We start from the raw sequence: 13,017 nt of genomic DNA on the forward strand, positions 1-13,017 counted from the left end.
TCTTATTGTCTCTTCTACATCAACATGTGTCCCCTCTTCTTCATGTCTCTTCTACATCAACATGTGTCCCCTCTTCTTCATGTCTCTTCTACATCAACATGTGTCCCCTCTTCTCCATGTCTCTTCTACATCAACATGTGTCCCCTCTTCTTCATGTCTCTTCTACATCAACATGTGTCCCCTCTTCTTCATGTCTCTTCTACATCAACATGTGTCCCCTCTTCTCCATGTCTCTTCTACATCAACATGTGTCCCCTCTTCTTCATGTCTCTTCTACATCAACATGTGTCCCCTCTTCTTCATGTCTCTTCTACATCAACATGTGTCCCCTCTTCTTCATGTCTCTTCTACATCAACATGTGTCCCCTCTTCTTCATGTCTCTTCTACATCAACATGTGTCCCCTCTTGTTCATGTCTCTTCTACATCAACATGTGTCCCCTCTTCTTCATGTCTCTTCTACATCAACATGTGTCCCCTCTGTGGAAAGAGACTCTGAAAGTTTCAGGAACAAAGATTCTCTCTCTTTTTGTCCTGATCCATTTCTATAAAAACCTGTCTGAAAATGAGCTGATTAGATTTTGACCACTTTATGATGTCATAACGATGTTTTGTCTTGTGTAACCATTAGCCAATCAGCAACCAAGGTAACCCCCCCCCCCCCTTATCACCTGAATCTCCTCCTAGAGCACCATTGTGTTCTTTCTAACCAAATCTCTCTCAGAGGGGCGTGGGGAGGGGCTCCTTATTTTGATCTAAAGTAACAGACAGAGAATCAGCACTTTTGAAACAGGGCTGAAACAGAGGGGATTATGGGTAATGCTGCAATGACCTGTTTGGTGTTTCAGCCAATCAGAGACAGGTTCTGTATATATCTGAGACCTGTGATATATTGATGAAAAACAGTGAAATAGGGGACCTTTAATTCATGTTGGAAGCTGGCCAGCTATTAAACTGGCCATTTTTAAGGTGAAACCATCTCAACTAGTTATATTCCCTCATTGCAAAAAGGACAACTACATTTTGTAGTTCTGTTAGTAGAGGGACCCTAAAGACAAAGAACTTAATTTCCAACAACTTCTCTACTGTTATAACTTTGCATATGACATATACGACACATATGATCTGCCCATGCACATCAGACAGGCCTCGACACTGTCTGCTTTTAAATCGCTTCTGAAAACCCACCTCTTCTCCTTAGCGTCTTCACATCTTGTAGATTGTCGCTTTTATTGCTTTTAAATTGTCTATTGTTTTTACTTGCACTTGTGTTATGGTGTGTGAGCTGTGCTGTGTGATTTTCATATGTTTTGTTTGTTTATTTTACTGTACAGCAATTTGGTCTGGAGCTTTCAAAGTGCTTTCTAAATAAAGCTGTATTGTATTGTACTGTATATAAAGACTTGAAACGTATTGGACTGAAAACTAACTCAAAACGGCACTATTTAATAATCATGTCCTTACGTTGTCCTGCCTCAGCGGAGCTCCTGTTCCTGTGCTGGGGAAGTTCTCTGTGCACCGCCGTCAGACCGGTTCCCTCCGCTTTCCACGAGCCGCGCTACATGGGCATCGCCATCCACAACGAGCTGCTCCTCTCCTCCATGTTTCACCTGTTCAGGTAAACAGCGAGCACCTCTCTGCACTCCTGAAATGCAAGGGTCCTAACGCCAATATGGCTGATATGCAGCTGCTCCTCACCAGAGAGGGCAAAAGATCACACATCTTTTCCTCAAGCAGAAGTACAGATACTCGTGTTTAAAAATACTCTGGTGAAAGTAGAAGTACTGACTAAACTGCTTTACTTAAGTAAAAGTAATGAAGCTTTGAAATGTACTTCAGTAAAAAGTACCCATAACTAGCAGCTGTTTTAAAGAGTACCTGACCTCCCTTTATATTAATAGAACAATAATGTCATTGTTAGTTAATGAATGTTTCCATGTTGACCAACGGCAACATGACAACGTTTCCATTGGTCCCTCTTCTTTAGAGAAGACCAGGAAATGATGGATACACGGATCGTGTTCAAATCAATAGGCACGCAATGACTCTAAATAATAATGATCACGCCACCAAACACACATTCAAACTAAAGGAACCAACCTGTTTGGAAAATGAGAGAAGTAGAAAGTACAGGTATTTGTGTTCAACATGTAAGAAGTAGAAAGTACAGGTATTTGTGTTCAACATGTAAGAAGTAGAAAGTTCAGGTATTTGGGTTCAACATGTAAGAAGTAGAAAGTACAGGTATTTGAGTTCAACATGTAAGAAGTAGAAAGTACAGGTATTTGGGTTCAACATGTAAGAAGTAGAAAGTACAGGTATTTGTGTTCAACATTTAAGAAGTAGAAAGTACAGGTATTTGGGTTCAACATGTAAGAAGTAGAAAGTACAGGTATTTGGGTTCAACATGTAAGAAGTAGAAAGTACAGGTATTTGAGTTCAACATGTAAGAAGTAGAAAGTACAGGTATTTGTGTTCAACATTTAAGAAGTAGAAAGTACAGGTATTTGGGTTCAACATGTAAGAAGTAGAAAGTACAGGTATTTGAGTTCAACATGTAAGAAGTAGAAAGTACAGGTATTTGGGTTCAACATGTAAGAAGTAGAAAGTACAGGTATTTGAGTTCAACATGTAAGAAGTAGAAAGTACAGGTATTTGGGTTCAACATGTAAGAAGTAGAAAGTACAGGTATTTGAGTTCAACATGTAAGAAGTAGAAAGTACAGGTATTTGGGTTCAACATGTAAGAAGTAGAAAGTACAGGTATTTGGGTTCAACATGTAAGAAGTAGAAAGTACAGGTATTTGGGTTCAACATGTAAGAAGTAGAAAGTACAGGTATTTGGGTTCAACATGTAAGAAGTAGAAAGTACAGGTATTTGGGTTCAACATGTAAGAAGTAGAAAGTACAGGTATTTGGGTTCAACATGTAAGAAGTAGAAAGTACAGGTGTTTGTGTTCAACATGTAAGAAGTAAAAAGTCATCAGAAAAATAAGTAGTGGAGTAAAGTACTACTGATACCAGAAAAATGTACTTATGTACAGTAACGAAGTATTTGTACTTCACTACTTCCCACCTCTGACTCTAAGAATGGCCTAAAAACCTTTCTTTTAAAAAAAAGCTGTTGATTAAACTTTTAAAAAAAAAGTATATCATGCCCCTTAGTAGCACTTTGGGATTACTTTTCGCAATGAAAGGTGCTTTACAAATAACATTTATTATTATTATTATTATTATTATTATCAACACTCGCTGCGTATTTGTGCAATTCACAGAAAAAACACCAAGCACTGACGTGACAATTACAGTAATTTTGTGTTTTCTGTCTCCCTCAGGTTTACCTTTTCCTCTCTGCATCCTGATTGGATGTTGCTGCTCTCCTTCACGCATACCCATTTGACCATCACTGTGACACTTGCCCTGCTTTTCATTCCCAAGGTACGTCAAAAATGGTATATATTCTAATGTCAGAAATGTGCAAAATGGGAGAAACCTCAGGAATGTCCAACGTGCAAATCAGATCCATCATATCCCACATTTGCCTCAAAAGGGATTCTCAATCTGTACGGCATACCTACAGATACCCCTAGTCAATACTACCCCTGCTTTGGATAAGCAAAAGTTAATACATTTTAAAAGGGGTTGGAGGTGGCAGCAAAAATGGAAGAAACCATGGAAAGAAAAGCTCGTACTCAGGTTCTTTCCACCATCCCGTTTGAATTGTATGCATTTCGAATATATTTGCAATACATTATGAGAATCAATCCACTACTGAAGAAATGTCACTGGTACTTAAGTGTATTTGAATGTGCATGACTACACACAATGTTTTTCATATGTGAAATGTTTACATGCGAGTTGTATGTCTGTGTGCGTTGCAGTTTCTCTATGTGTCTAAGCCGGGGAGAGAGGAGATTGCAGCGGAGGTTTATGAAGATGAGGTCGACCTGCGGCGCTCCGGCTCGTACCTCAACAGCAGTTTTCACTCTGCTTGGAGTGAACACAGTGGAGTGGACCCGGATGACTTCAGGGTAAACTCTTTTTTCACCTCAGAACGATGTTATCACTTTGCATATGGACATAATCTCCAAAATGGGGAAGAAATTCAAAGGTTACGTTTAAATAAGGAATAAATATCCCTTAATTTCAGTTAGGACCACATATAGATCCACTTAAACATATTTTAAATGTATTATAACTCAAATCAGAAATGCAATAAGCAGCAGAATGAACACATGTAGTATGACCTTTCTCCACCCTTTATCCTTATCCTAAACCGTGTTGTTCTTACATGAAAACGTGTTTGGTACCTCTCCTCTGACTTGTTACTCTCCACATCTTTTCCCTTTCCTCAACCATTTCCTCAATCCCTTCATCATTTCCCTCCCTTCTTCATATGCACCAGGATGAACTGAAGAAGTTATATGTCCAGTTAGAAGTCCACAAGACCAAGAAGATGACGGCAAAAAACCCTCATCTGTCAAAGAAGCGAAGTTCTCGATGCGCATTAGGAAGATCTATCATTAGACGCATTGCTGAGATCCCAGAAAGCATGAGCCGACGGTGCAGCCGCGACGACAGAGAGGGATCCCTCCGAAGTAAAAGTGAGAATCAGTCTGAGTCCTCCAAAAGAGCTCCAGATTCTGTCACTATCGGCCTCAAAAGTTCAATGAAGTACCCATCACCGTACCCATCACCATACCCATCACCATACCCATCACCAGCAATGCACAAGTCCCAGAGCGATCATCACTATGTCAGGGAAAGAGACCCTTCCTTGCGTGACTCCATGTTAATGGCCAACGCTTTGAAAAGGACTTCCCGTCAATCAGTGACAGATTCCTTGGATATTCCACTAGGGCTCTGCAAGTCAGCCAGTGCCCAAAACCTGTCCATTGATATCAATCTCTTGCATCCTGATCACACCAGGCTTCAGAAATCCAGGAGTCTAACTTCCGCTTCTAGGAGTTCAATGGAGAACATCCCCAAGGTTACCAGAGCCAGCACAGTGCTGAAACATTCGGGACAGAGCCTTTCCATCAGTGAACAGACCAGAAGTGCCCTCCAGTCAGGGTCTTTTGACAAGTCTGGTGTAAGTCCTTGGGAAGAGGAGCAAGAACAGTCAGGGGACAAGAACCAGAAACATGTGACCTACGCAAACTCAATGGAGAGGGAAGACAATAGGGCAACATCTCCAAAAGGGCTCGTCTGTCCCTGGGAGAAATTACCACCTGTAGAGAAGAAGCCTTCAGAAGATAGCGAAACATTTGAAACGGACTACCCAAAACCACAGGCGTCTGTTTCTGCAAGTGCACCTTGCACTCCGAGACCAAAATTCACAAAATATCAACGCGTCTTCTCCTTCCGGACCGCCACCTCTACGTGGCTCTCTGTGAAAACAGCATTGGTAAACTTTGAGGCAGGAAGCAAGTCCAGTGTGGATGGAAAAACCAATAAGGAGGACTCTATTTCACTAAAAAGTCATGAAAGTGTTTCTAGTAGACGACCAAGCATGGAAAAGAGGTCACTGCTGAAAAGTATGACAACAGTCAACAAACCATGCTTTGTCAAGCAGAACGCCATCAGACGTTCCTCTGGGGATTCTTTCGACAGAAGCCAAAGAAGGCTCTCAACTGGAAAATGTGCCGTCTACCCTTGGGAAATTGATGAAACGCAAAAAGATGGCAATCATGAAAGTGTGATTATATCGAGGCAGAACAGCAAACGTAGTACCAGTTCTTGGGAGACTGCCAGTAGCTGTAGAACTCCTTCAACTCACAGAAGGGGTAGTAATCGAATTACACCCGTACACAATATTTCCTTTGTAAATGTGTGTCCATGGGAGGGAGCTGGTACTTCCCAAGGAGAGGAGGGTCTAAAGAGGCAGCAGACTATTCAAGTAGATGTATGTCCATGGGAAACTCAAGAGGAAGACTATGTGAGAGAACAAGGAAGTGGCAAAAGTGAGGCCTGTCCTTGGGAGACGCAGGATATCCCAGTTATTTGTTATACTAACACGTCCAAAGATTTACAAACACAACAGTCTTTGAAATCTGCAGCAGATGTGTGTCCCTGGGAAACTGCAAAAATCCCCCAACCTTCAATGGGTCAAGAAAGTGAATATGTTAATGTTTGCCCTTGGGATGTTAAGGACAAGGCTGAAGTTGAATATGAGAACTTAAATCCTTTGGGGACCAGAGGAACGCTGTCTGTGCCCCTTAAACATGACGTTTTTAAACTTGACGTCCATCCCAGTGCATCAACAAAAGGTTATGAAGGGCAACAACTCGCAAAATCAGAAGCCCTGCATTTGGGTGAACAAGTCACCAAGGCAGCAGAAAGTTGTCCGTCGGATTTCCCTGATCCCCCTGAAAACCTTGGAGACCTCTGTCCATGGGAAGAGGGTAACACTGATCCAACAAATACAGGCTCATCTACCATCAAGGTAGATATGTGTCCCTGGGAAACAGGAAATCAAGAAGGCTCACAACAAAGAGTCTCACCTTTAATAGCTGCTTCCCTGCAGAGTGAGGAGAAAGATGCCACAAAAGTAAATATATGTCCTGGGGAAACTGACCCCCCACAAACAACTGAAGCTACCAAGATTGTGTCACATGGACTGGAAAGGTCTTCAGATGTTTTTCCATGGGAAACAAAGGAATCAGTGGCAGTCAAAACTCAAGAATCAAAAGCCTCAGAGGAACCAAAAACCAGGGAAAACGTATGTCCGTGGGACACAGAAGCCCCAGAGGTTCTCAAAAAGCAAGATAACGTGCCAGCGAATGTTTGTCCATGGGACACAGAAGAGCCAAAGGTTCTACAGAAGCAAGATAGCATAAAGGCAGATGTTTGTCCGTGGGACACAGGAGAGCCAAAGGTTCTCAAAAAGCAAGATAGCGTAAAGGCAGATGTTTGTCCATGGGACACAGGAGAGCCAAAGGATCTACAGAAGCAAGATAGCGTAAAGGCAGATGTTTGTCCGTGGGACACAGGAGAGCCAAAGGTTCTACAGAAGCAAGATAGCGTAAAGGCAGATGTTTGTCCATGGGACACAGGAGAGCCAAAGGTACTCAATAAGCAAGATAGCGTAAAGGCAGATGTTTGTCCATGGGACACAGGAGAGCCAAAGGTTCTACAGAAGCAAGATAGCGTAAAGGCAGATGTTTGTCCATGGGACACAGGAGAGCCAAAGGTACTCAATAAGCAAGATAGCGTAAAGGCAGATGTTTGTCCATGGGACACAGGAGAGCCAAAGGTTCTACAGAAGCAAGATAGCGTAAAGGTAGATGTTTGTCCGTGGGACACAGGAGAGCCAAAGGTACTCAATAAGCAAGATAGCGTAAAGGCAGATGTTTGTCCATGGGACACAGGAGAGCCAAAGGTTCTACAGAAGCAAGATAGCGTAAAGGCAGATGTTTGTCCGTGGGACACAGAAGAGCCAAAGGTTCTACAGAAGCAAGATAGCGTAAAGGTAGATGTTTGTCCGTGGGATACAGAAGAGCCAAAGGTTCTACAGAAGCAAGATAGCGTAAAGGCAGATGTTTGTCCGTGGGACACAGAAGAGCCAAAGGTTCTACAGAAGCAAGATAGCGTAAAGGCAGATGTTTGTCCGTGGGACACAGAAGAGCCAAAGGTTCTACAGAAGCAAGATAGCGTAAAGGCAGATGTTTGTCCGTGGGACACAGAAGAGCCAAAGGTTCTCAAAAAGCAAGATAGCGCAAAGGCAGATGTTTGTCCGTGGGACACAGAAGAGCCAAAGGTTCTACAGAAGCAAGATAGCGTAAAGGCAGATGTTTGTCCGTGGGACACAGAAGAGCCAAAGGTTCTACAGAAGCAAGATAGCGCAAAGGCAGATGTTTGTCCGTGGGACACAGAAGAGCCAAAGGTTCTCAAAAAGCAAGATAGCGTAAAGCCAGATGTTTGTCCGTGGGATACTGAGGAACCAGAAGTTGTCAAAAAGGAAGGCAGCACTGCAGGAGACGTTTGTCCCTTGGAATCTAAGGATACAGAACCGTCCTCCGAAAACAAAGTCGATATACTCAAAAGTGACCAAGATGAAGTCACAGAGAACCAGAGACAGCTCAGGGTAGAAGAGAATCCACCAGATGTCAGCGGTGAGCAGGTGGACGGGACAAAAGAGAAACTGGGCCGGCGAGATGCTTTGTGTTCCTGGCAGATGGATATGAGCAGATCGGGTTCCTTCACAGACAATACCTCAGACGTCTTTACGTGGGAGCCTGAAAATATCCCTGAGGAAGATGAAGACGACGATGCAGAATTTGCTGCTGAGGCTCTAGTGTTCCCATCTGACCTGTGAGATCGTGGATCCTCAACGACTTTTTCAGGTACCACAAGGGGAACTTTGTTTTTGAGAACCATAGGGAGGGAGGTCAGCTCACGATCAGCTCCCCTGCAGACGGCAGAGCTGAAATCCCTTTCTGTCGGATAAGTACTCAGGCTTATCAACGACAGAATTTAGGGCTGCGTTATTACAGGTCAGAATACCCATTTGGGTCATGCCGCTTTCTGCCTAACAAGCCTTCATAAGCTGGAGACAATTAGTTGTGCAGACATGACTGACAATACTTTTTTTTTTTTTGCTGAAGTACACATTGCATAATGTCCCTCTTTAAACCAGCAATGAACTACAGACTGACACTGGTTGATCGAAGGGCATCTAAGACATTAAAATAGAGTCCCTTTTGTTCCTGCTTCTGATTCCCCACTTTAAATGTAACGTGAAAGTTAGTTTAGTTAAAAACCTGAATTAAACAAGTCTCTAGTGCTGGCATTCAAAAATACAGGGCAAGACGAATGAATCTATTGAGATTACGAATAATTAGCCATTTGATTTAGTCTAATTTTGTTCTTTTGTGGAAATTATATTTTCAAAATAGATGTGTTAAGTGTAAATGGTACATTACATGTCTATGAAGTATTGAACATTTTTGAAAACTATGCATACTTGTTTGCTTAAGTGACCATTTAAGGACTAAACGCCAATATTTAATGTTTCTCCTTCACTTTTGATTAAGTCAAAAGAATAGGATGTAAAGACTTAAACAGACAAAGCCAAAAACAATGCATAAAATCACCATAAACTCAAGATATGCTAAAAAACGTAACCCCTCACAGTGGAGCTAAAACTGCCTAATTGTTTTGTACTGCGAGAAAATGAGAGTAACATTAAATGAACAGTATGATTAAATACATGCTTTTTAGATGTCCGGCGATTGCAAAAAAACATCAGTACACTTTTGTTGCAGGCAAACTGACCCGTTTCCAATTTATAAATCAGATTGCGAATAATGTCAGTTTTAGAGGTTAATCCTTGGTTTCAAGGAGATACATGACTTCCCCCTGTTAGCTGAGTAATGGCTAGGTAAGGTTTTGGTCAACAACACAGGTCTTCTATGCAGATAATGGTATTGGTCAATATATTATATACATTATCACATGTTTGCCACCACTGTAATATTCATTAATATTTTTTTATATGAAATAAAAGTATGTTTGACTCCATTCGTATGCAGATAGCTGGTAAAACTTAATGAGACAAATTATATACATTTCGGGATAAGCCATGGCCACACATTTTAATGTCTGTTGTATTTTTTAGGAATCATTCAATCATGAGGCAATTGCAACTTTGAAATAGCTGTATTGTGTTTGAAGAGGTTTCACGGTAAATAAATCTAACAATGTATACAGGTTTCTGTGTAGGTGTAACAAATCAAATTTCTTTTCCATCACTTGGTAAAACGCAGGTGTTTTTCAGCACATCTGTTCCAGTGTCATGCAGAAGCAATTTTTTTTTTTTTTTACATTCAGCGATCTCATTATTTACGCATCCCTGCCAATTTGATGTCAATAGAGTGACCTAGTTTTGTGAGAACTGTTGCCTGTTTGTGTGTTTTTAGATGTAATTGGTTGTCACTTTTTTTAAATAACTGTATTGTTGTAACACTTTCCTTGATTTGCATAGAGGTCCACTTTGTTTTCACTTTTGTATGCAATATCTTCTGTGAAAGATTATTCTGAGAGACATATCCGTTCAAATCTACTGGTGTGAAGACACGCAGATGGTACACTTTATTTTTGTATTTCCCTGAGGTCATGCAGTGTATTCATCACAAAAAATAAACCACTCAATTTCCTGAGGTCTGTGAATTTTATTTTTGACATGAACACATTAAGTTGGTCTTAAAACAAAATGAAAAAGTGTGAAACCAATTGGAGAAAACAGCTGGTATTGGTATTAGTATTCCAGACGGTTGTGTGGCGAGTTGCAGCGCAGGAAGCAATTCTATTGGCTGCAGGACTCAGTAGTTTGTTCATCCCTAAACTCACCTGCTGCCCATTCCCAGCCAGCAGCATTTGTCAAACAGATAAGAGCCTTCAAAGGAAGCCAGCCTTCCTGCCAGAGTGGACAAACTAACCAGCCACACACAGAATGTTAACAGCATTTGGAGCATGGCCGCTTATAATGTCCTACTGAGGTTTGAAGTAAAGAGCAGCGCCACCCTGTGGACTATTTGCTCCACTGGACAGCCTCTGGTTTAGGAACTTGATGGTTGAGAGCATCGAACTCCTCTCCGGGCTTCAGGTTTGGACCGGGAACCGAGACAGTCTGGAAGAGAAAGAGGATCAGATCAGTTATCATGATCTTTTACTCAAATAAGACACAAGATGATATGTGTTATCATTCCCATAAATACTGGTTTCACGTCTGGTTGAAATGAAGTGTTTACAAGTGCCTTTCTGCAGTTTTAGATATCAAAAACTGTTTTCCACTTAACGTAAAGTAGGTTCCCCTCAGAACAACATCTGGCATTATACAAAGTATGAGATGGATGATACTTGAAAAATATGTTATGTATTAAGTGTTGATTTCAATGTCTTCTACTAAAATAAGACTCTGCTTACAAATGATGTTTGTCTTCATTATTATTTAACAAATGTGCGTCGCAAAGTATTTATGTGGGTCTTATTTGAGTAGAAATTGAAAATCAATACAAAACAAATATGTCAAATCTATCCCATACTTCATATAAGGCCAAATGTTGTTCTGAGGGGAATTACCCTTGTGCACTACAGTAGAAAAACAGATGGCTATATTTAAAACTGCAGAAAGGCACTGGTAAAGATATTATTTAAACAACTACAACACTCCTTGTCATTTTATATCACTATGGATGGTTTTCCGAATAAAAGAGTATTTGCTTTTTACCTTTAAAATTAAATCGTTACGAACTAAATTAACTAATGTTTAACAATTACAGTGAAGAGCAACTGTGGATCAGAGGATCTTTAGTGTCATTACACTCATGTACAATGGCAGGTTTCTCTCCACGCAGTTTAAACTGGAAACAAGAATTAAGACCAAATAAAATACACAAATAGAAAGCACTAGTTCAATTCCATTTCCAATTATACAGAGGAGTTTCAAAGTTTACAGATTCTGTGTAAAATCTGCAGTTCATTGCCGTTTAATTTCATGGACTACAGCTGATGGAGGCGCCAGTTGGCCTGACAGATTGTGATTGACAGGTGGCCTAAAAATAACCACAAATATTAATCCAATCCTGCGAGGTCTGGTGCATTAGGCATGGAGAAAAAATAAGAATATTTAAGAAATTCTCCATGTAATTATCAGACACTAGATAAACAATAGTCCAAGGTCAATACGTATTTATTTTTTATTTTTTTACACCTCCACCCAGCATTACACAACATTTAACTACCACATCTGTTCTGAATAGGAATCATTTGGACATGCAGGGATGTGATCGTGTGGCTCGGCCGGTTACACATGAATCACGGTTGCGTTGACTTTAAATGCTAAGGTACACGTCTCCTCAAAAACAAACAGTGAGTGAGAGAAAAAGGATGGACAGAGAGCTGTTTTGATTCCCAGCGAGTTAGTGCTTGTTGTCTGCGTCAGTCTCCAAGACATACTGGAATAGGACATGACTTGCCTAATGCGCATCACGGCAAAATGTAGATTATAATCACCCTAACTCTGAGTCAGGCCCTGCTGCGCCTCAGAGAAATGTGACAGATGGTGCAGTTCATGTCGCCTGGAAGGTGTTTCTTAATAATCTAAAAAAAGCTTCACCATCAGTGCTCTGCAACAGTCTCTGCAAAATACGCATATTTGCTCAAAAATGAACATTGTGTTGTCAAGGTCATTTGAAAATAGAGTAGATGGAGGGTGTGGGAGAGAAACAAAAACCTATAAAACAAACTACAGGTAAGGAACAGTTACAGTATTTGAACTGTAACCAATAAGCCTCTAATTTAGATGGTGAAGCAACAAATGTATTTGTATACCTTGGTTGCTGATTGGCTAATGGTTACACAAGCCTGAACATCGTTATGACATCACAAAGTGGCCAAAATCTGATCAGCTCATTTTCAGACAGGTTTTTATAGAAATGGATCAGGACAAAAAGAGAGAGAATCTTTGTTCCTGAAACTTTCAGAGTCTCTTTCCACAGAGGGGACACATGTTGATGTAGAAGAGACATGGAGAAGAGGGGACACATGTTGATGTAGAAGAGACATGAAGAAGAGGGGACACATGTTGATGTAGAAGAGACATGGAGAAGAGGGGACACATGTTGATGTAGAAGAGACATGAAGAGGGGACACATGTTGATGTAGAAGAGACATGGAGAAGAGGGGACACATGTTGATGTAGAAGAGACATGGAGAAGAGGGGACACATGTTGATGTAGAAGAGACGTGGAGAAGAGGGGACACATGTTGATGTAGAAGAGACGTGGAGAAGAGGGGACACATGTTGATGTAGAAGAGACGTGGAGAAGAGGGGACACATGTTGATGTAGAAGAGACGTGGAGAAGAGGGGACACATGTTGATGTAGAAGAGACATGAAGAAGTGGATTTTGCACAATCGGTCCCCCTTAAGAGATACGTGTTATTAGCGCGTGCAGTGCGGACGGTCACCTTAATGATGGGGTCTTTGGCCGGAGCCCAGGACGGGACTATTTTCCC

The 13,017-nt window shown here is 41.2% G+C and overlaps 1 protein-coding gene and 1 long non-coding RNA gene across 3 annotated transcripts in view; one reads left to right on the forward strand and one right to left on the reverse strand.

Annotated features, from left to right (window-relative positions):
- The window catches only part of gpr179 (G protein-coupled receptor 179), a 29,949-nt gene extending 19,994 nt beyond the window's left edge, over nucleotides 1-9,955 (forward strand). For both annotated transcript variants that reach the window (XM_079695138.1, XM_079695139.1), the window contains 4 exons: nucleotides 1,479-1,617; nucleotides 3,334-3,436; nucleotides 3,880-4,029; nucleotides 4,404-9,955. In XM_079695138.1, the coding sequence (XP_079551264.1) occupies nucleotides 1,479-1,617; nucleotides 3,334-3,436; nucleotides 3,880-4,029; nucleotides 4,404-8,315 (4,304 nt within the window). In that variant the 3' untranslated portion in view covers nucleotides 8,316-9,955. The remainder of the gene's footprint in view (nucleotides 1-1,478; nucleotides 1,618-3,333; nucleotides 3,437-3,879; nucleotides 4,030-4,403) is intronic.
- Nucleotides 9,956-10,150: 195 nt separating this feature from the next.
- On the reverse strand, nucleotides 10,151-13,017 carry LOC307026982. The gene is made up of 2 exons (XR_013804501.1): nucleotides 12,970-13,017; nucleotides 10,151-10,628 (listed from the first exon to the last, which is right to left on the reverse strand). It is a non-coding gene; the product is annotated as an uncharacterized lncRNA (long non-coding RNA).

This window comes from Notothenia rossii (assembly GCF_949606895.1).
Source record: "Notothenia rossii genome assembly, contig: scaffold_390, whole genome shotgun sequence".
In the NCBI taxonomy this organism is placed as follows: domain Eukaryota; kingdom Metazoa; phylum Chordata; class Actinopteri; order Perciformes; family Nototheniidae; genus Notothenia; species Notothenia rossii.